General features: G+C 57.8%; 1 protein-coding gene and 1 long non-coding RNA gene across 3 annotated transcripts in view; one reads left to right on the top strand and one right to left on the bottom strand.

Annotated features, from left to right (window-relative positions):
• Positions 1-19,518, top strand: part of STARD10 (StAR related lipid transfer domain containing 10) — a 27,901-nt gene extending 8,383 nt beyond the window's left edge. For both annotated transcript variants that reach the window (XM_071218255.1, XM_058305909.2), the window contains exons 3-7: positions 16,317-16,464; positions 16,955-17,058; positions 17,699-17,816; positions 18,877-18,929; positions 19,103-19,518. In XM_071218255.1, the coding sequence (XP_071074356.1) occupies positions 16,317-16,464; positions 16,955-17,058; positions 17,699-17,816; positions 18,877-18,929; positions 19,103-19,348 (669 nt within the window). In that variant the 3' untranslated portion in view covers positions 19,349-19,518. The remainder of the gene's footprint in view (positions 1-16,316; positions 16,465-16,954; positions 17,059-17,698; positions 17,817-18,876; positions 18,930-19,102) is intronic.
• Positions 13,614-16,321, bottom strand: LOC131280087 (uncharacterized). The gene is made up of 2 exons (XR_009187675.1): positions 15,868-16,321; positions 13,614-15,630 (listed from the first exon to the last, which is right to left on the bottom strand). It is a non-coding gene; the product is annotated as an uncharacterized lncRNA (long non-coding RNA).
• Positions 19,519-19,709: the final 191 nt, after the last annotated feature.

The following is a 19,709-nucleotide window of genomic DNA, read 5'->3' as shown; positions in this document are numbered from 1 at the left end:
TGGGTCTCAGTAGCCCCGCAGGCTAGCATGGAAACCGAGGCTTGGAGCAGGAGTTCACTTGTGCAGGTCCCAATGGCCAGGAGATGGCCGAAGCAGGATCGGAGTCCAGGTCCTCGGATCTCCAGAGCCAAGCTCTCTCCATTCCCTTGGAACTGATGATTTGCACTCTGGGGCCTTTCATCTCCAGGACTGAGTAGCTCACAGCTTCTCTCACCTGCCTCCTCCCTGTGCTGTGTCACTGTGGGGGGGCGGGCTCAGGGGGACCCAGCAGGCAGTAGCGCAGGCCCCACGATGTGACCTGAGGGGCCACTTCACCCCTGGGAGTCAGTCTCCTTATCGGTGGAGGCCGGGGCGGCTGTTAGTCTGTCTTAGGGCCTTGAACTGGGGTGAGCTCAGGTTCAGGGTTGGCCTCTGTCCCCTCTGGACTCGGTTTCCCCATCTCTATAGGAGATGCTGGGCAGGTGGTTTGTAGAGGCTCTTCTAGCCTTAGGCTTGGGGGGACATTTGCCCTGCTGGACACAGAGCGAGGACAGATGCTCAAGGCCTTGCCAGTCTGTGCCATCAGAGAGGTCCCAGATGGGGCCTCTGAATGCAAGGCTAGGCCCTGAGAACCCCAACCCTAACTGGCTCCAGCTCAGACCTGGAAGAACAGGAGTCCCCAGAGAACATAACCCCAGCTACCAGGGTGGGGGAGCTCAGGAAAGGGGAAGGTCAGAGGTAGCTGGAGGTTCTCGGGAAGGCTTCTTGGAGGAGGCACCTGAGTTGGACTAATGACAGAAGATGTAGGGGAGAGAGTGCAGGCTCCAGAGTCCTGACTGTGGCCCCAGGGACGTGGCTGCCCCACCTAGGTTTCAGCTTCCTCTTCTGCCAAATGTGCATAGTAGTGCTTCCCTGCCTGTCTCCAGGCACTTCATTTCATTCACTGATTCATTCATTCTCTCATTCACTCATTCAGTGAATATTCACTGGTAGACCCTGCTTGGCCCTGCCCTGTCCACCTGTTGGGGACAGAGAAGAGAAGCCCAAGCCCTGGCCTTAAGGACCTTCCAGTGCTGAGACAGGCACTTCTCCAGGAGCTCAGGAAGCCCAGAGAGGGTTTCTGAACGGGCCTTGGGAATCAGAGAAGGCTCCACGGAGGAGGAATGCTTAAGCAGTTCCATTGGAACTGGGTGGTCAATGAAGATTTGGACAGGCTTGGTCGCATCAGGAGCATTCCGTACAGAGGAACAGCCACGCAGACACCCGGAGGCAGGAAGCTGTGTCATGTGTTTGGAGAACTGGTTCAGTATGGGACCTGAAACTAACAGACCGGGGGGAGATGAGGGAGTGGGGCTCCCGGCTTGGGGCTTGGAGGCTCTGTGGTGCCAGGCACAGAAGGACTGTAGGAAGAGGTTGCTGCTGGATTTGGGCAGAGTTTTCAAGGCCTGCACTAAAGCAGGTGCTGTGGGGAATGGGGCAAGGGGTTGCAGAGCAAGTTAGGCAGGGCAGTAGGTGGGGCATGATGGTTACACGTAAACCTTTTTTTAAAAAATTTCTCTCCCCTTCCCTGCTCCCCCCACCAGTTGTCTGCTCTCTGTGTCCATTCGCTGTGTGTTCTTCTTTGTCTGCTTCTATCCTTATCATTGGCACCGGGAATCTGTGTTTCTTTTTGTTGTGTCATCTTGTTGTGTCAGCTCTCCGTGTGTGCAGTGCCATTCTTGGGCAGCTGGGCAGCTCTCCTTGTGGGGTGCACTCCTTGCGCATGGGGCTCCCCTACGCGGGGGACACCCCTGCATGGCAGGGCACTCCTTGCGCGCATCAGCACTGTGCATGGGCCAGCTCCACACGGGTCAGGGAGGCCCGGGGTTTGAACCGTGGACCTCCCATGTGGTAGGCAGATGCCCTATCCATTGGGCCAAGTCTGCTTCCCTCATGTAAACCTTTGCGATGTGCATGTCAAGTGTTGTGCACAAGGAACTCTGGTGTCTAGGGTGGGGAGGGGTTTCTCCAGCCTGTGTCCCCCACTGGGGCTGGACATGCCCTCAGCACCCAGCCGGCTGTGGGTCCTCCACGCCTGGCTCCCCAGGCTCCAGCCTTTAAACTTTAACGAGCCCCGGCTCAGGTTCCAGCCCAGAGTCTTTAAAGTTTCAGGAGGTGAGAGAAAGGAGGGAGGTGCGGAGACAGATGGGTTTTCTTTCTGCCGGTGTCTCCACGCCCGGCTGGGCCACCTGGAGCCAGGGCCCTGAACACATGACCCCAAAGCCGGGCCCGCCTTGGGGTGTGGGGCCTCGGCTGGGCTGCTCCAGTCTGTTCCTGAGGGGCGGGTGACCGCAGGCCTGAGCCCCTGGCTGCCACCAGGGCATAGACGGGCAGAAGCCTTGCTGCAGCCCGGACCCCTCACCCCTCTCCCTGACCTGGGCAGAGGCGCGTGCTGCGACCACAGGTGGAGGGAAAGTGGCTCAGACCAGGGGTCGGGCTCAAGGTGTCTCTGCCCCTCTCAGTGTCTCAGTTTCTCCCTTCTGGCATGCTTAGGCTAGCCTTTTTTTTTTTTTTTTCATCTAATGCCTTTTTTATTTTATTTTAATTTTTTTTGTCTTTATTCATTTTTTAAAAATATTACATTAAAAAAATATGAGGTCTCCATATACCCCCCACCCCCCTCACTCTACTCCTCCCCCCATAGCAACATTCTCCTCCATCATCATGAGACACTCATTGCATTTGGTGAGTACATCTCTGGGCATCGCTGCACCTCATGGTCAATGGTCCACATCATAGCCCACACTCTCCCACGTTCCACCCAGTGGGCCATGGGAGGTAGGCTAGCCTTGATGCTTGGGGGCCCTGGAACCTCAGAAACACAGGTGGTGGAAGAAAATAGCAGCCCCAGAACTCCTCATTAAAGAGAGCCTGGCTGGTGGCCCAGGGCAGCTGGTGCTGTTTTCTGGGGCTTTAGCCTCCTTGTTGTCTCGCAGCCTCTCGGCGGCCTGTGCTCCCTGACGGCGGGTGCTTGCACCCCCCACACGCTCTAGAATCCTTCCGTCCTGGGGCAGTGAACAGGGCCCGCACACCCCTCCCCACCCCGCACGTTTCCCGTGTGCTGCTCAGCCCTTTGATCTCACCCTTGGGGTTTCGTGCCACAACCCCCGTCTGCTCCTGGTTCTCTCAGACCCCCTTCACTATTTCCTGGGCCTCCCTCTCTGTCCTTGGACCCTTCCCGAGAGCCCGGGGCCTGGCACTGGTCCAGGGAGGTGAGGAGTCTCGAGACACAGGCCTGCCAGCCAGAGGGTGGCGTTCCCCTGCTGTCTCCACAATTCCTTCTCCCCACCTTGAGCAGATACTCTGTGCCAACAGTTGCATTATAGCCAGGAGTTTAACAGCACACCAGGCAGATCAGGGCCCTGCTCTCGTGGGCTTTGCCTTCTGAGGGGGAGACAGGCAGAATGGAGGCAAACAAACACCTACCACCAGGCGGAGGTTGTGCGCTGGGGACAGGCTGGAGGCAAACAAACACCTACCACCGGGCGGAGGTTGTGCGCTGGGGACAGGCTGTCGTGACGGGGCTGCGTGTCTGGGCCTTCTCTGTGTGGAGCTGGATTATGGGTGATGGTACTTGTGAAGTGGCCCTTAGCTGGGTGGGCCGTCACACCCCAGGGGCAGGCACTGGTTCCCCACCCCAGTGATTGCCCTGGGACGGCCACCTGACGAGGGTCAGTAAATCCGTGTTGAATGCTGTGTGTCTGTGCCTCTGAGCGTGAGACTCTGTGTGTGTTTCTCTGCCTGGCGTTACTCTGTGTGTGTGAGTCACACCCCCTCACTGCAGAAGCAGAGTTGCCTCTGATCCAATTACGTCTCCTCGGCTGCCTCCTGGTGGCTCCCGGCTCCCTCCTGGTGGCTCCCGCCCCTTGGCTCGGCTCTGGCTCTGCCGTGGGGCCCCCTCCCCGCCTCCACTGGAGCCTCATCTCGCCTCTGGGCCCGTCTCCCCTTTGCAATGTGTTCTCTGTGCCTTCTTGGTTCTCCTGTCCCTCGATGGCTACTGCTGCCGTCCTCCTGTCCTAGTTATTCATCCGCTCACCAAACCTCCTCCCGCCTCCGGCCGGCTCTGCCCTGCTGTGCTGAGCTGGGGACTGGAGATGGCTCACACCCTGCCTCTGCTCTCAGGAGACTCAAGGCCTGGGGTGAGGGTGGGCGGGGGGGAAAGGCAGCCGCAGCCCCTCGAAAAGAGCTGGGACCAGGGAGGGTGACTGGTGACTGACAGTATGTGGGGGCGGGGCAGGGGAGCTGTGTCTGGCTGGGGGCCCTTGAGGGCCTTGAGGGTCAGGGTGCAAGCTGAGGGGGCTTGGTAGGCTCCCCAGGGGCACAGCTGGGGGGCGGGGGAGGACAAGCGGGGAGGGAGGAGTGTGAAGAGGCCTTTTTTTTTTGAGTTTGGATTTTATGCTGAAGGCAGAGGTTTTCAGGCTGGGCGCTGCCATGATCAGCTCTGGTTCTTAGAAAGCTCCCCGGCTGCAGGAGCTGGATTCGCCTGGGAGCCAGGAGACCGGAGAAGAGGGGGCTGCTCAAGTGGTCCACGCAGGGATGGTGAGGCCTGCCCGGGGTCCTTGCCAAGGACAAGGCAGCGCAGAATCCACGGGGCAGAGGTCGCTGGAGGGAGTGGCTGGAGAGTGAGCGTGGCTGCGTCCAGAGCCATCCCCAGCTCCCGGGCGCAGCAGGGGAGGAGAGTGAGCATTGGGGGGAGATAATCCAGGGGTTTGGGGCATGGTGCCCGTGAGAGGCCTGTGGGCTGTGCAGTGTGATGGCTTCGAGGGGCCTGGGTTCACTGCTGGACCCGGGAGCCCTGGAAGGTGTTTATCCTCTTTGTCGTTCTTGAAGTCCCTCTGTCAGCCTTGGCCCCTGTCTGGCCTCAACTGTCTCCCTGACCCTCTGCCTCTTCTTCCCCCATTCCTGCCTCCCCAGCTAGGCCTGTCCTCCCCCGCCTTGCTCCCCCTGCTTGCCCAGCTCAGGAGAGGCCCGGTGGCAGGTGCAGACCAGGAGGCCGGCTTCTGGGACGTCTGAGCAGGGCGTCCACCACTGCTCGGAGCTGGGGCCTGCCCCTCTGGAGCCTGGGGGTGGGGGGAAAATGGGGAGATCTGGGGAGACTGGAGGCCGGGGGGGGGGGGCAGGGGAGAGAAGGAGACATAGCGAGGCGGAGTCACTCGGCCGCATCCCTGCCTCGAGGGCTCAGCTCAGTGTGCTCAGGGAGCTCTGTCTAGGGGAGACATGGCAGCACCTCCACTCTCCACCACACTCTCGGGGGCCCCCCGCATTTGGGGAGAGATTTTCTGCTAAATTCCCTTCCCTGCAGAGGAGAAGGCCTTGGGGTTTATCTGGTCACTTTTGCAGGTGTGAACATGGAGACCCAAAGGTGGGAAAGGAGACCCTGTGCTGGGTCCATACTGTGCCGGGTCCTTCCTGCTGCCACCCCAGGGGGCGGCACAGAGACCAGAGCCAGCCCCTGCGTCCCCTCCCCACTCAGGCACACCCCAACAGCCCTGGCAGGCATCCCGCAAGGCGCAAGGCCGCCCCTCACCTGGCCAGGCGCAGGCCCACCTGGGAGCCCTTGGGTCCCACCCAGAGCAGGGCCTGGTTCTCGGGGAGCAACCCGAGGGGTGAACTTGGGGTTCCAGGCTGGTCCCCCACTTCCCTTTTCTGGGCCTCTCTTTACAGTCTTTCCAATGGGCATACTCCTCCCTCCTCCCAGGTCATCGAGAGGATGGAATTAGGTGACTTTGCAAAGCCCCCAGCGCAGAGCCTGGCCCCACCCGGGCACGCGGTCAGCAGTTACTGGGTGGCTGCGGGAATGACACGTTAGACCCATCCTTGCTCACCAGGTTGCCTCATGGGGCTACGCGAGCCCATCGCTTCCCACAGCCGGTCCGGGCCGTTCCTCCCCAGACTCGTGCCATCACCTCAGCCGGGAGCCCCCCTCTAACCCGATTCCCAGTGCCATCTGCTCTTCTGCTCATCCTGCAGGGCTTGGCTTGGGTGCCCCTCCCTGTACCCGCGTCTCTGGCCACCCAGGGTGGTCATGCTGTGCCCCCGGCCCCGGGCCTAGAGGCTCCTCGGGGGGCAGGGCCCCGCGGCCCCTCTGGCTCCCACTCCCAGCACAGCGCAGGCCCAGCCGGCTGACGCGGCGCGTGCTCCAGGTACCCCAGCGGCAGCCTGGCAGCCTCAGAGCCCGGGCTTCTGCGCCCAAGAAGTGAGGGCCTCGGGGTTCATCCAACACTTCTGACTTAGGGGTGTTGTGTTATAACTTGTTTAAACCATACTGTGCCAACAGCAGCAAGAATCAAAAGCTGGAAAGTAAACCCCCAGAGCCCCAGGCCCCCAGTAAAGCTCTTCCCAAGGCCTTTCAGTGCTCCTGCAGGGGTGTAGGTCGTCGGCGGTGGATTAAGCAGCGGCACGGGTATGCTTTGGACGTTCGTTGAACATTGCCCCTGTAGAACTTTGTCCTCTTGCTGCAGAGTTATTAATGGACGAACATTCCCAGCAGCCGCTCCACGCCAGGCCTGTTCTGGGCTCGGAGGGCTCAGGGCCGGCCCAGCTACTGCCCCTCCCCGGGCTGTCCGCAGGCCTCAGTGCCTGTGTAGAGCCGTTCAGGGGATGCGGCTCTTCACCCGAGCGGGTCCGTGGTCTTGGCGGTGTTCCAGATTGTTCTCCAGTGTATTTTGCTAATTACAAGTGTGGCTCTATAGTCAGTGGATACTGTAACAAAACTTTTTCCTTATTTTTCCTTAAGCATAAAATCTAGTCCTGGGATTCCAGAAACTAAGTCAGAGGTATATGTTTCATGATGTTAAAAATATTTTTAAAATTGCTTTCCAGAATAATGGAACCAATTTTTGCTGCCACTAACTGCATAACAGTTTCACCATAGCTTTGCAAGCAGTGGGTATTTTGTATATATTTGCTAACTTACTGAGTATACATTGGACCTCAGTATGATTTTAATTTGCTTTTCTTTGATTATCTGGATTATTAAAGCTCTTAAAGCAGGGTTTCTTAACAAGGGGTCCACAAGGTTGAATTGAGATTCAGAAGAACGTTATTCTTCTGGGGACGTGTTGGTGCGGGGGTGATCTATTTATTAAATAATACTCAGTACCGTGTGGACTTAGGAAGGGGTCCATGACTTTCAGCTGACTCGCAAAGGGGTCCACGGAACAAATAAGGTTAAGAAGCCCGGTCTTAAAGGCCCAGATCCCCCTTGATCTGTCTCTCGGTCTTTCTGAGACTTCTCCCCCCCACACACACACTCCACTTCACAGAGAGGGTGATGGGGGAAGCAGCCGTCGTCCTCACGTGGCTTCGAGCTTTGCAGGAGTCCAGGAGGTTCACCACTACTCTTCCCTCGGAATTCCACGGCGCAGCGAGGGAGGCAGGCCCCGGCCCCAGCCTCCTGGAGCTCAGAGATGCTCACCCTCAGGCGCAGCCTCTCTGTTGGCTCCCCATCTGCCTTGCGTTCAGCCAACAGCTCTTTGCAGCCCGCCGGGCCCTGTGCCAGGCACGGGGGACGCCGAGACGAAGGAGAGGCCTCGGCGCTGCAGGCAAATAATGCATTAATGGTGGAGGAGGGTGGGGGTGGAGGCGTGGAGGAGACAAAGAGGCCCCCAGCCCCGCCCTGGGAAGTTAGGGGCAGGGTGGGCTGCCCAGGAAGGGGACAGCGGGGCGGAAGTTTGGCGAACAAGTAGGAAGGGGAAAGCACTCCGGGCGGGCCTGGTGGCGGAGGTGCTGCTGCACCCTCATGCGGGGCCGATTGCAGGTCCCTGCCCTGACCCCTTGTGCCCATGCCCTGGAGCTGCTCTTGAGATATTTGTGGGTGAGAGGGGGAAAGCCTTGCAGGTGGGGGGTGTCTCCATTCAGGGGGCCCCAGAAACCCAAAGCAAGGGGTGAGTGCACCATCAGCTCTGTCTACCCCTGGGTGAAGGTGGGACCTTGGGAACGGGCGTAGTGGGGGACCCTGGGGAGGAGAACCGGGGGCCGAGAGGCAGAGGGGCCCCTGGAGCCAGGCGTCCGCCATGCGCCGTGTGGCCCAGACGGGTCCGTGCATCTCCCAGAGCCTCGCGTTCCTGCTCTGCAGTGAGGGCCGGGCCTGGCTGTGGGCTGTGAGGGTGGAGGGGGTGCAGGGCCTGCTGTAAGGGGCCACCTGCCCCCTCCCTGGCCACCCACCCCGGGCAGGGATCTGGAGCTTTGGAGCTTTTTGTTTTTAAATTAACTTCATTACTTGTTCCTGTGTGTCCTGCCATCTGGGGATTAGCAGGAAGGTGCTCCCTCCAGAGGGCCGGAGAGAGGCGGGGAGAGCTGCCAGGGCCAGGGCCAGAGGAAGGCGGCTGCCGCCAAGGCTTTCTGTTCAAGGCCCCTGGCTCCGCACAGCACCACTCTGCAGGAAGCATTATCTCTGGCAGGTGGAGATACAGAGGCTCAGAGCTGAAGTCCTCTGCCCAGCCAAGGCCACACAGCCAGGACGAGGCAGGGCCAGGGCCGTGACCCAGAGAGTCCCAAGCTGCTGTAAACTGTGAGGCTGCGGGACCTGGCTGGCCTGGTGGGGCAGCGTGATAGCCTGGGGGGCTCTCCGAGGGGGCTTCAAGGAGCAGGGCCCCAAAAGCATGGCCCTGCCCTGAGCCAGTGAAGTCTGAGGACGGAGGTGGGAACTCTGTTAAGAGGGAGTCTGGGAGCTCAGCCTCCAAGGCCAGCAAACCCCGTGAATCCAGTGAGTCCTGCATACTAACCATTATTAACTTAGATGGCCTCCATTTGCCATTGTCGGTTTTTGGCAGGACCAAAACCTGACCTTTGATGAAAGCTCTGACACTTTAGGGTCAGGCATACCAGGTTCTTATTCTCGGCTACACCGGTTATCCACTGTGTGGCCTTGGCGAGCCACGACCTCTCTGGACCTTGGTTTCTGCATCTATAAACTAGGAGAAGAGACCCACTGGCTTGGTGCGAGGGTAAGAAGCGATGTCTGTAAAGGACCCAGCTCGGTGCCCTTGGCAGCTGGCAGAGGTGGCTTGATGACAGGTCCATGGTCCTCCTTTGAAGGATGACAAACTGATCAGTGATTTGGGGCACATGGTAGTAGTTACTGGGGCTGCTGGTCGGAGCTGTGATTAAGCTGATACTCATTGCCTCACTCCTTGTTAGGCTCTTCCCCGGATTCGAATATGGTTCTTTTGGGAAAGGAGGATTTGCTTAAGTTACTCCCTTTAGAAAACTGTGCTGAAATGCCATGTGGGGTGAGAAGTCAGCACAGCCTTCAGGATGCTTCACAGCCCATATGAACTCCTTCTCTGGGCCTCAGTTTCCCCAGTAATAACCTGAAGATACTGATGAAAGAGGTCACCCCCCGGGGTCCTGGAACTTGGGGATAGTCTGTGTGCCCCGCATATCCCATGGGCAGGGATATTGGAAACCTGCTCTGTGAGGTCTTGGGGTGGGGGCCAGATTTGGGCCCACCTGTTGGCCCACCAGTTTCCTTATTATCGCCCCTGGCCTTTGATCCCAAAGCCAGGACACAGCCCCTTGGAAGTGGCCTGGCTTCTTTCCCCTGGTCGCAGATAAGCTACCTGCTTGGGCTCTGGGAGAGAGATCTGGCCCCTACCCCATTCCCTCCCTCCAGGGGAGATGCCTCCTTCCCCAATGCTGAGCCCTGGGAAGGCCTCACGGAGAAGCACAAGGTAAGGGGTGGGAGGGAGCTGAGGGCCGAGTGAGACCCAGCCTGCGTGCTGGGCCCTGGTCTGCCTCGCTTTAGCCTCCGCGCCCCTGCACCCACTGTCCCTCTGCCTTTTCACGCATTCAGCTCCTTATCCTCTGGGGCCCTGTTGTCCCCCACTCCCACTGTTCCCGTGCTCCCCCCTTTCCCAGCCCTGCTCCTCTGTGTTGGGATTTTGTGTCTCTGTCTCTCCCCAGCACCCAAACTTGACAGGGCCCCGCTGGGGCAGGGCCCACATTCCGTCCTCCCCTGGGTCTCCGCTGTGCAGCTGCAGGCCAGCAGCTCAGCAGGCCTCATGGGGGCCAGCGTGCCCATGAGATAGGTACCATCATCATCCCCATTTTCCAGAGAGAGAAACAGACTCAGGAGTGGAATCTTGTGCCCAAGGGGAGGAGCTGGGGCTGGAACCTGGACTCAGGCTGGCGTGGGTTAGTTCCCTGAGGGCCTTCCTTGTCCAGGCCCCCCGGCTGCCTCTGTGTGGGGCTTGGGTGCTGGGAGGGAGGCGGTGCTGGTGCCAGGGCTCTAGGCAATCTCAGGTCTCCGCCTCACCGGAGTTTGGAGAGAGTGGCGTGCAGGGGGCGCAGCCTGTGGCTTCTCTGGTATCCTTCCAGAGGTCACTCTCTCTAAGTCTCCGCTTTCCTAACTGAAATGGCTGCCTGCCGGGCCACCTGCCGTAACCGGGCTCCTCGGTGGAGCAACTCCTCTGTCTTTCCCACTCAGGTTCAAGGGCCCCCACCAACGTGACTCAGTCACCCAGGGCCCACGGCGGTGGGTCACATCATAGGCCCGCCCACCAGGTGCTCTCCGCGACTCGCCCCTACCCCACCGCCTGCCCCTCCTGAAGCCTCTTAGAATTACACCTGGCCACTTGGGGCGGCTGTCCGAAGGAACAGTGCCCAGCAGGGACAATGCCGGATGTAATTTCCCCCTCTTGGTGCAGCCGTGCTGCCTCCTGGGGGCTGTGGAAAGAGCCCGGGCCGGGAGCCAGGCCTGCTGGTGAGGCATGGGCATGCCTGCAGATGTTTGCCTGACCTGCCTCAGTTTCCTCACCTGCAGGGCCGCCATAGCCAGGCTCTCACTCCTTTTCCCTAGGAGCCGGCCACGAGCCTGGGAAACCCCTGCAGTTTCCCTCTTCGTCTTTCAGATGAAGCAGGGTTTACACTCGACTCCATCATACATTAGTGTTTTAACTAAGAATTCAGCGCCAGGTCCGCCCTGTGCCTCTGTATGCCCGCCCACAGCCTGCTGCCCTAGAGGTGGGCACCTGCCTGAGTGCTTCGGGGCCACAACAGTCCAAGAGTCTCCCGAGGGGAGATGGAAGAGTGGGCAGGGCTGGCCCCTTCTCAGGGTGCTCTCGGGCCTGGGTGCAGCTGGGCCTTGGGGTCACTGAGCCTAGCCAGAGGGAGGGGGCCACCCCAGGCTGGATTCCAGCCTAGAAAGCAGAGTTCCGTTGTCACTGCCTGTCCAGAGTAACACATTTGGGGACTTGCAAAGCCAAACCCCCAGCCTCTAAACTTGGGCTTAGAGAAGTTCCAGTCTGCTGAGAAGTCACGCTAAGGTGCTCCTTGATGGCTAAGCAGGCAAGAAGACCTGCTTTTATCTTGCTGTGTGATTTGGGTACGTTGCTTCATCTGCTGAGCCTCAGTTTTCTATTTTGCGGCGCAAAAAAAAAAACCGTTTGTGGCAAAGCGTTAGAGTGAGTGGAACATCCGGTGCCCACCTGGATGGCAGTGTGGCCTCACCAGGTGGTTTGGACACTGGGGCTGCCCCTGCAGTCTTCTCCAGTTCCCTCTTTCACCATCGCACCCCTCCCGTCACGTGGTCCAGCCAACGCCATTCGTCCGTTCATTCATTCGTTCACGTCACTTTAGTCTCCTTTCATCTGGACTACTCCCTCAGTCTTTCCTCGATTCTCACCACCCTGACACGGGCCAGTTATTTTGTGAACCGTCCCTAGTTTGGGGTTTGCCTGGTCTGATGTTTCCTTATAATTAGATTTAGGTTAACGCATCTTGGCAGGACTGTCACCTAAGGGATGCCCATATTCTCCTCGTTGATCGTACCAGGCAGCATCCGATTGCAGTTTGCCCCGTTGCTAACCATGTCTGCTTTGATCGCTTGATAAAGGTGGTGACTGCCAGGCTTCGCCACTGTGAAGCTACTCACTTTCCCTTTGTGATAAGAATTTGCTGGGAGGGACTTTGAAACTACATAAATACTCCATTCCTCATCAGACATTCAATTAATTCACTTATACACATCTGTATGTACTTGGGCTTCCTACATTATTCAATGGAGCATAATTGGTTTCTGTCACTTATTTTTATGTAGGCTCCCTGAGCTGGCTTTTCTTTTTTAGTTTGTTTGCTTGTTAGTTTTTAGGAGGCACCGGGAACCAAACGTGGGACCTCCCATGTGGGAAGCAGGCGCTCAACTGCTTGAGCCACATCTCCTCCCCATCATTTATTTTAATACAGAAATTGTCCCAGATTTGGCCTGTGGTAGGGTGGCCAAGTGCCCTAGTTTGCCCAGGACTGAGGGGTTTCCCTGGATGCAGGACTTTCAGTGCTAAAAGCAGATGAGTCAGGCACCGTCCCAGTGGGAGTCCTTCAGCCTGGCCCTGAATCTGTTGGACTAGGTCCCTGCCATTCTTTGAGTATTTCCTTACTTTCTGGCACAATAAGGCTCATCTTATACCCACTCTGCACCAGCCCTGGGGTCAGCAATTTCTCTAAGAAGTCCGAGAACCAGGCACCTTTCGAGTACTGGGCTATCGCACACCGTGGGAATTCCAGCCAGCCAGAACTCATTTTAGCTTCCCCCAGGGGCACACTCGCCCGCCTCTGCCTCTGTGCTCACTGCTCGCTGGCAGGGCCTTGTGGCAGACACCTGGCTGCAAGGCTGAGCTGCTCCCCACCCACCCGCCCGCACCCACCTTCCTGTGTGCCCCTACTGGACAGTTTAGGGCACCTCCCCACTTCCAGGCCAGTCTCCTCCTCCACGGAAGCCTCTGGAGGACAGGCCCCGGATTCCCCTCTAACTCTTCTGTGCTCACAAAGGGCTGGAAGGAGTGGGGATGTACTAGGGTTCTCCAGAGAAACAGAACTGCCAAGCGATATATATAACAATATGTATTATGAGATTTATTATAGGAATGGGCTCACACAACTGTGGGGGTAGGCAAGTCCAGATTCCATAGAGCAGGCCCCAAACTGAACTCCACTGAAGGTTTTCGATGAATTCCCTAGGAGAAGCTGGCCGGCTGAGTAGAGATGGGAAATTCCTCCTGGACAATTGCTGAAATCATCAGTTCCCTTTTAAGGCCTTCAACTGATTGGATGAGACTTATCTCATTGCTGAAGCCAATCTCCCTTGTTAATTGTAGATGCAATCAGTTTACTGACGATTTAAATTCATGAAATTCCCTCACTGTAACTATCAGACCAGTGCTTGCTTGACCAAACAACTGAACACCATAACCTGACCAATTGACCCATGAACTTAACTAATCATTAGTTAAATGGATTGGGTCTAGTTATACCCCCTCATGGAGTAGAAAAGCAGACAGGGCAGAGAGAGAGAGGGTGACTTGTTCAGGGCCACACACCACACAATGAGTCTTTTTTTCTTTCCTTTTTTAGGAGGTCCTGGGGATAAGCCGGGATGTCGTACATGGGAAGCAGGTGTTCAGCCACTGAGCTACATCCACTCTCCCACAATGAGTCTTTGTTCGCTGGAGTCTCTCCTTGAACTTAGGTTTCCTTAATTCTAAAATGGGGCTAATACAATACTCAGACCACTGCGGTAAGACTGAAACGTGGTGGTGTGTGTAGAGCACTCGGGACAGCGCCTACACCATGTGCGCCTCTCAGCGTCTCTGGGGACCTTTTTATTAAAAATGTTTTTTCTTTATTATGGAATCAGTACTGGACATTGGGGATAATTAGAAATACAGGCAAGCAAAAAGGAAATAGAATAATATTCTTCCATGTAGAGACTGCCACCGTTAACACCTTAGTGCTTATGCTGCTCAGATTTTTCTAGGCAGGTATATTTTTCCTCAAATGAGATACTGTGCATGCATTCCGTTTGGCAACTTGCTTTTTTTTTTCAATCTCCACCATTTTATTTCAGTAAGTTCTCAGCATGGCTAATACTCAGACCATATTCACATTTCCCCACTTGTCTCAAACCTTCCCTGATAGCTGGTATGTCCGTATCAGTATGCAGGCTGGGACCAGCTGGGGGTGGTGTCCTCTGAGTCTAGCCCAGCCCCTTATTTGTGACACTGACCTGTGGAAGGGACGGACCAGCAGCCCTGCAGAAGGCCTCACCACCTGGCTTGGTTGTATGCTCGAGGGCTCACGTACCTTGTTCTTCTGTCCTCTTTATTTTCTGTAGACTGAAGCCATAGCCAAGCCCGAAGGGCTCACTGGCGCCTGGGCCGCCCAGTAGGTGGTGGAATGTCCTTCCTAGGGCCTCACAGCACGGGGGGTGCCAGGACCTATGCCGAGATTAGGGGGAGGCAGCGTGACCCCTCCATCCTGGTCACGTATCCCTCGTAAGTAGAAAGTATTACATGTGGGGTTCCCTTGGCACCGTCTGAATGCCCAGTTCTGGGAAATCTTAAGCTACCCGTGAAAACTAGCCCATTTGCTGAGGGGAATTTGACCCTGGAGCTCAGGCTCTTGGATGAAAAAGAATCACAGAACAAGGACTTTGGTGGGTTTTTTTTGTTTGTTTTTTTGAGGTACTAAGGCCAGGGATTGAACTGGGACCTTGTATGCAGGAAGCTGGTGCTCAACCACTGAGCCACATCAGCTCCCCTGAGTTGGCTTTTTCGTTTGTTTGCTTTTTGTGTGTGTGTGTGTGTTTTTAGGAGGCACCAGGGCCTGAAGCTGGGATGTGCCATGTGGGGAGCAGGTGCTCAACCATTTTATTATTTTTTTAAGATTTTTATTCCCCCCCTCAGTTGTCTGCTCTCTGTTTCCATTCGCTGTGTGTTCTTCTGTGACCGCTTCTATCCTTATCAGCGGCATGGGCATTGGCAATCTGTGTTTCTTTTTTTGTTGCGTCATCTTGCTGCGTCAGCTCTGTGTGTGTGTGGCACCACTCCTGGGCAGGCTGCACTTTTTTCGCGCTGGGCAGCTCTCCTTATTGGGTGCACTCCTTGCATGTGGGGCTCCCCTACACGGGGACACCCCTGCGTAGCACAGCACTCCTTGCGCGCATCAGCACTGCGCGTAGGCCCCTTATCTCACGGGTCAGGAGGCGGGGGGTTTGAACCTTGGACCTCCTATGTGGTAGGCGGACGCCCTACCAGTTGGGCCAAATCTGCTTCCCAGTGCTCAACCATTTGAGCCACATCTGCTCTCCTCAGAACAGGGACATTGACACGTGGAGTTTCACTTTGCTGAGTGCAAATCTAGGGAAACTTGGACTCTCTTATTTGCTCTCCAGACCCGTGATCTGGGTTAAATCCCAACTCTGCTACTTACCAGCTGGGTGGCCTTGGGCAAGTTACTTAACCCCTCTGGGCCTCAAATTCCTCCTTGGATTTCTTGTCTGTCAGGGCTGTGGTGAGGATCAAATCAAAGTGTGCCCAGCTGTTTCCTCCCTTCCAGGGTGTTCTCCTTTCCCAGCTGTCAAATAACAGAACGAAGTTGCTCACGTCTTGAGGCTGGGAGAAGTGCAAAATCAAGACATCCTCCAGACGTTGCTTTCTCCAAGAAGCCCGAGGCATTCTGGGGCTGAGGCTGGGAAGCCTGCTCCTTGCCTTCTGCCGTGTGGCCGTGCTCAGGGCAGCCTCGCCTGGCTGCTGTTCTTCCGGGGTCCGGTGATGTCCAGCCTCTGGCTGCTCGCTGTGGCCTCTCTCCGTGGCCTTCCCTCTAAGACCTTCAGTCCTAGGATTAAGATGCATCCCGATTCAGCTGGGCCGTGCTTAACTGAAGCCCCCTCATCAAAGAGCCCCGCGCACTGTGGGTTCTCACCCACAGGATCGGATTAAGTTTAAGAATGTGTTTCTCTGGGGAGCACAGCTCCAAACCACCATGGAGGGCCAGGCTAATAAAGAGTAAGAACTCCACAGGTGTTTGGTGATTGGTAAAAAGGAGGACAAGTGGTATGGTCGGGATAAGTACCGCGGTGGGAAAGAAATCCATCTAGGCATTTGTTCACTTAGGTGTTCGTTCAGGCTTTCATTTCATTTAACACCTTCCTGTACTGGGATCTGTGCTGAATCAGCCATGTGCTTCTGCCCATGAGGAGCTCACAGAGTTGGGGAGGGCATAGACACAGAAACTCGGCATGTGGGAGCCCAGAAAGTCTGGCTGGGCAATCCAGGAAGGCTTCCTAGAGGAGGAGACTGGAAAGAATGGGGAGGAGTGGTAGGGGCTGAGGTGGCTTCTTGGGGGTGCTGAGCAGGGCTTGTGGCAAGGGGGGAGTCCATGCTGGCCACAAAGGCCCCGGCTCATGCCTGTCCTCCTCCCCCTCTTTGGCCTGCCTGCCCTCCAGTCCGCTGGCCAGTTCTCTGGCCACGCCAGGGCACCTTGCACCTTGTAACTGTGGCAACCCGTGTGTCTGTCTGCAGTGCCGGATGGAGTGCCGCGACGTGCCAGCCGAGACGCTCTACGACGTCCTGCATGACATCGAGTACCGGAAGAAATGGGACAGCAATGTCATTGAGACTTTTGACATTGCCCGCTTGACAGTCAACGCCGACGTGGGCTACTACTCCTGTAAGCATGCGCAGCACACCCATCCCAGCCCCTTCCGCCCCTCCCGGCCGCAGGCAGAGCCGCCTCCCACCTCCCCTCCCAGTGCACCAGGCACTTCAAACGCTGGGACACATACTCGTGTACACACACACACACGTGCACTCACATGGTCATATATACGCACACAAACGTGTACACGCGGTCATGTGTACACCCCATGCATAGCCACATCGCACAGACTCAGAGCCCTGCGTTTTCATGTAAACACACTCACAGTAATACGCTCATTCTCACATACACTCACATTCACACGTTCAGTCAGGCCAGGCCAGCAAGGTCACGTGTGTGTGGCCGGCTCTGGGATTGTTGTCTGGTGGGCAAGTGATTTCCTGTTTGGATCTGGGGGCCCGGCAGTTAACTCGGCCTCCCCGTGTCTCTGTCCTCTGCCGCACCCTCCCTTGCAGGCATGCAGGCCGGTGGGCTGGCTGACACTGTCCCTTGCCCTCCACAGGGAGGTGTCCAAAGCCCCTGAAGAACCGAGATGTCATCACCCTCCGTTCCTGGCTCCCCATGGGCGCCGATTACATCATTATGAACTACTCAGTCAAGCATCCTGTGAGTCGACCTGCCCTCCCTGCTGGGTGGGCACGGGAAGGTGCCAGGCAGAGCTGAGCGGCAGGCCTGGCCCAGGGGGAGGTCCGTAGCTGCTACCCTGACTTCCTTGTGAGTCGGGGCCAGGCGTGGGTCCCTCTGGTCCTCAGTTTCTCTCCTGTACAGCAAGGATAATGGCTCCTGTCTCCCTGCTGGGGCTCTCGGGCAGATCAGAAGTCCGTGTGGGCTGTCACTGTGGGTGAGTGGTGGGATGGACTGACTGTGTTTGGATGCGCTCTGGGACAGGGCTGGCTGGGAAAGGGGGAGCAAGAGGTGAGAGGCAGGGCCCCTGGCCCTCCTGGAGGAAGTGCTGCCTGATCGCCACGGTCAGGGAGCGTAGGCAGGTACGGCTGGCCTGGGCGAGGGAGCGTGTGTGTCTGTGAGACTGTGCACGTGGGCCCTGACTCCAGACTGGGGCCTTCCCCAAGGAGCCCGGGGAAAGCCCTGAGCGGTCCCAGGACGGCCTAGCCTGATTCCTCCCGTCCTCACACCAGCGTTGTGCAGGCACCCGAGGATGGGAGCTAACCTATGGGGTGTGTACTCATAAAGACACCCCCTTTTGCCCCCACCCCAAGTCTTACCTCCCTGTGTCTTCCACCCTCAGAAATACCCACCTCGGAAAGACTTGGTCCGAGCTGTGTCCATCCAGACGGGCTACCTCATCCAGAGCACAGGGCCCAAGAGCTGCGTCATCACCTACCTGGCCCAGGTGGACCCCAAAGGTGAGGGATTGGCCCTGGCAACCCATCATGTCCTCCTTCCCTGTACCACAGGGGATGGCCTTGGTCCCCTAGAAATCCGGAAGGGCATCTCTCAGGGGCTGTTTTGTATTTGGGGAGATCTCCAGCCAGAGCATCATTTGAACCAAGATTTGAGACTTAGAATGGTTTGAAAAGCGTGAGCCGAGGCAGTGGCCACTGCTCCACTCTGCAGCTTGAGGCTCGCTCTCTTCCTGGGCTCCCACGTCCCCAGCTCTGATTTGTTACCCCCCCCACTGCTCCCATCCTCTGCCCATCTTTGCAGGCCCCAGTCCTCTCTCCCTTGGGTTGGCTCAGCCACCCTGGTAGCTTCTAGGGCCAGGTGACCACCATGGCTTTCTCCCCTGAGATGCAGGCCTCGAGGCCATTGGCTCCCTGCACAACTCCCTCGGGATGTCTTCAGGCACCTTGGAAGAACTCGCCATCCCCGCCAACCTGCCCCTTTGCCTAAAACCCTGCCCTTTGGTCACCCATGCCCAGAACCTCGGGTCATCCGGGGCTCCTTCCTTTTCCTCAGCTCCCAAATCCAGTCACCAGTTCTCACTGATTCGACCTTCTAAATAGCTCCTAAACCTGTCATTTCTCTCTTTACTCACAGCCACGTTGTCTCTCCAGGGGAATTTTTCTAAAATCTCCATTTTCTCATGACTCTCCTCTGCTTAAAATTCTTCTGTGACTCCACTGCCTGGAGAGTAAAGTCGAAGCCCTCTCCCCAGGTTTCCCAGGCCCTCGCGGCACCTTCCCTTTCCCACCTCCAGCCCAGGCAGCCCTTGCCGCAGCCTAGAAGCACCTCTTCTCCTTTCTGTTCAGACAAACCCTCACTCGGTCCTCCAGGCAGAGGTGGGCCTGAGGGCCCCGATCCCAAGTGGAAGGAAGCAGTGAGGACAGTGAGGCCTCACAGGACCTGCTCGCCCGAGGAGAGGGGCCTCCCGGAAGCCCTGCGGGGGCGGCGCTGGCCGCGACTGGGGGAGGCGGGGCCCCGAGGCCGCTTCCTCCCTCCTCACCCCCTTTCCTACCCTCCTAGGCTCCTTGCCCAAGTGGGTGGTGAATAAATCTTCTCAGTTCCTGGCTCCCAAGGTGAGTGGCGTTCAGAGCTTTGGGGTCGACGACCCCGGGGAGAGGAGGTGGAGTCCAGGAGGTCCCGAGGCGCGGGTTCGGTTAGGGCTGAGGGGCGGGGTTGGGAGACTGGCAGGGGCAGTGGGGTCCCCTCCCCGCGCCGCCCTCTGACGCCGCGGGGTGGCGTCCCGCAGGCCATGAAGAAGATGTACAAGGCGTGCGTCAAGTACCCCGAGTGGAAGCAGAAGCATCAGCCGCACTTCAAGCCGTGGCTGCACCCGGAGCAGAGCCCGCTGCCCAGCCTGGCGCTGTCGGAGCTGTCGGTGCAGCACGCGGACTCCCTGGAAAACATCGACGAGAGCGCCGTGGCCGAGAGCCGCGAGGAGCGGATGGGCGGCGCGGGCGGCGAGGGCAGCGACGACGACACCTCGCTCACTTGAACGCGGCGCCGCCGCAGGGACGGAGACAGGACCGGGGACGAGCCGGCGCGGCGGAGCCTCCGCGCCCTGCCCCCCTCCCACCCCCGCGCCTCCTGGGGTGCTGGGCTCCGGCCCGGGCAGGCTGGCAGCCTGGCCTGGACACAGCCCCAATAAACCATCCCACAGCCTCAGGTGGCTCGTCACTGCCTGCTTCTCTCCTGGGGGCGTGGCCGCGCCCCGCGCCCCCCGCTGGCCTGTCCTGTATTCTTTCAGCCATCAGGTCCTGTCCATCCTGTGCCTGCTTAGTTCACTCCTTACCCACCTGCCTCTCCCCGTGGGGTGTTCTTTCTGCCAGTCGCTCCAGGCTGTCGGCTGCCTTCAC

The sequence above is a fragment of the Dasypus novemcinctus genome, chromosome 10, assembly GCF_030445035.2.
Source record: "Dasypus novemcinctus isolate mDasNov1 chromosome 10, mDasNov1.1.hap2, whole genome shotgun sequence".
In the NCBI taxonomy this organism is placed as follows: Eukaryota; Metazoa; Chordata; class Mammalia; order Cingulata; family Dasypodidae; genus Dasypus; species Dasypus novemcinctus.
Note: the sequence above shows the minus strand (reverse complement) of the source record. Positions and strands in the feature narration are given on the sequence as shown.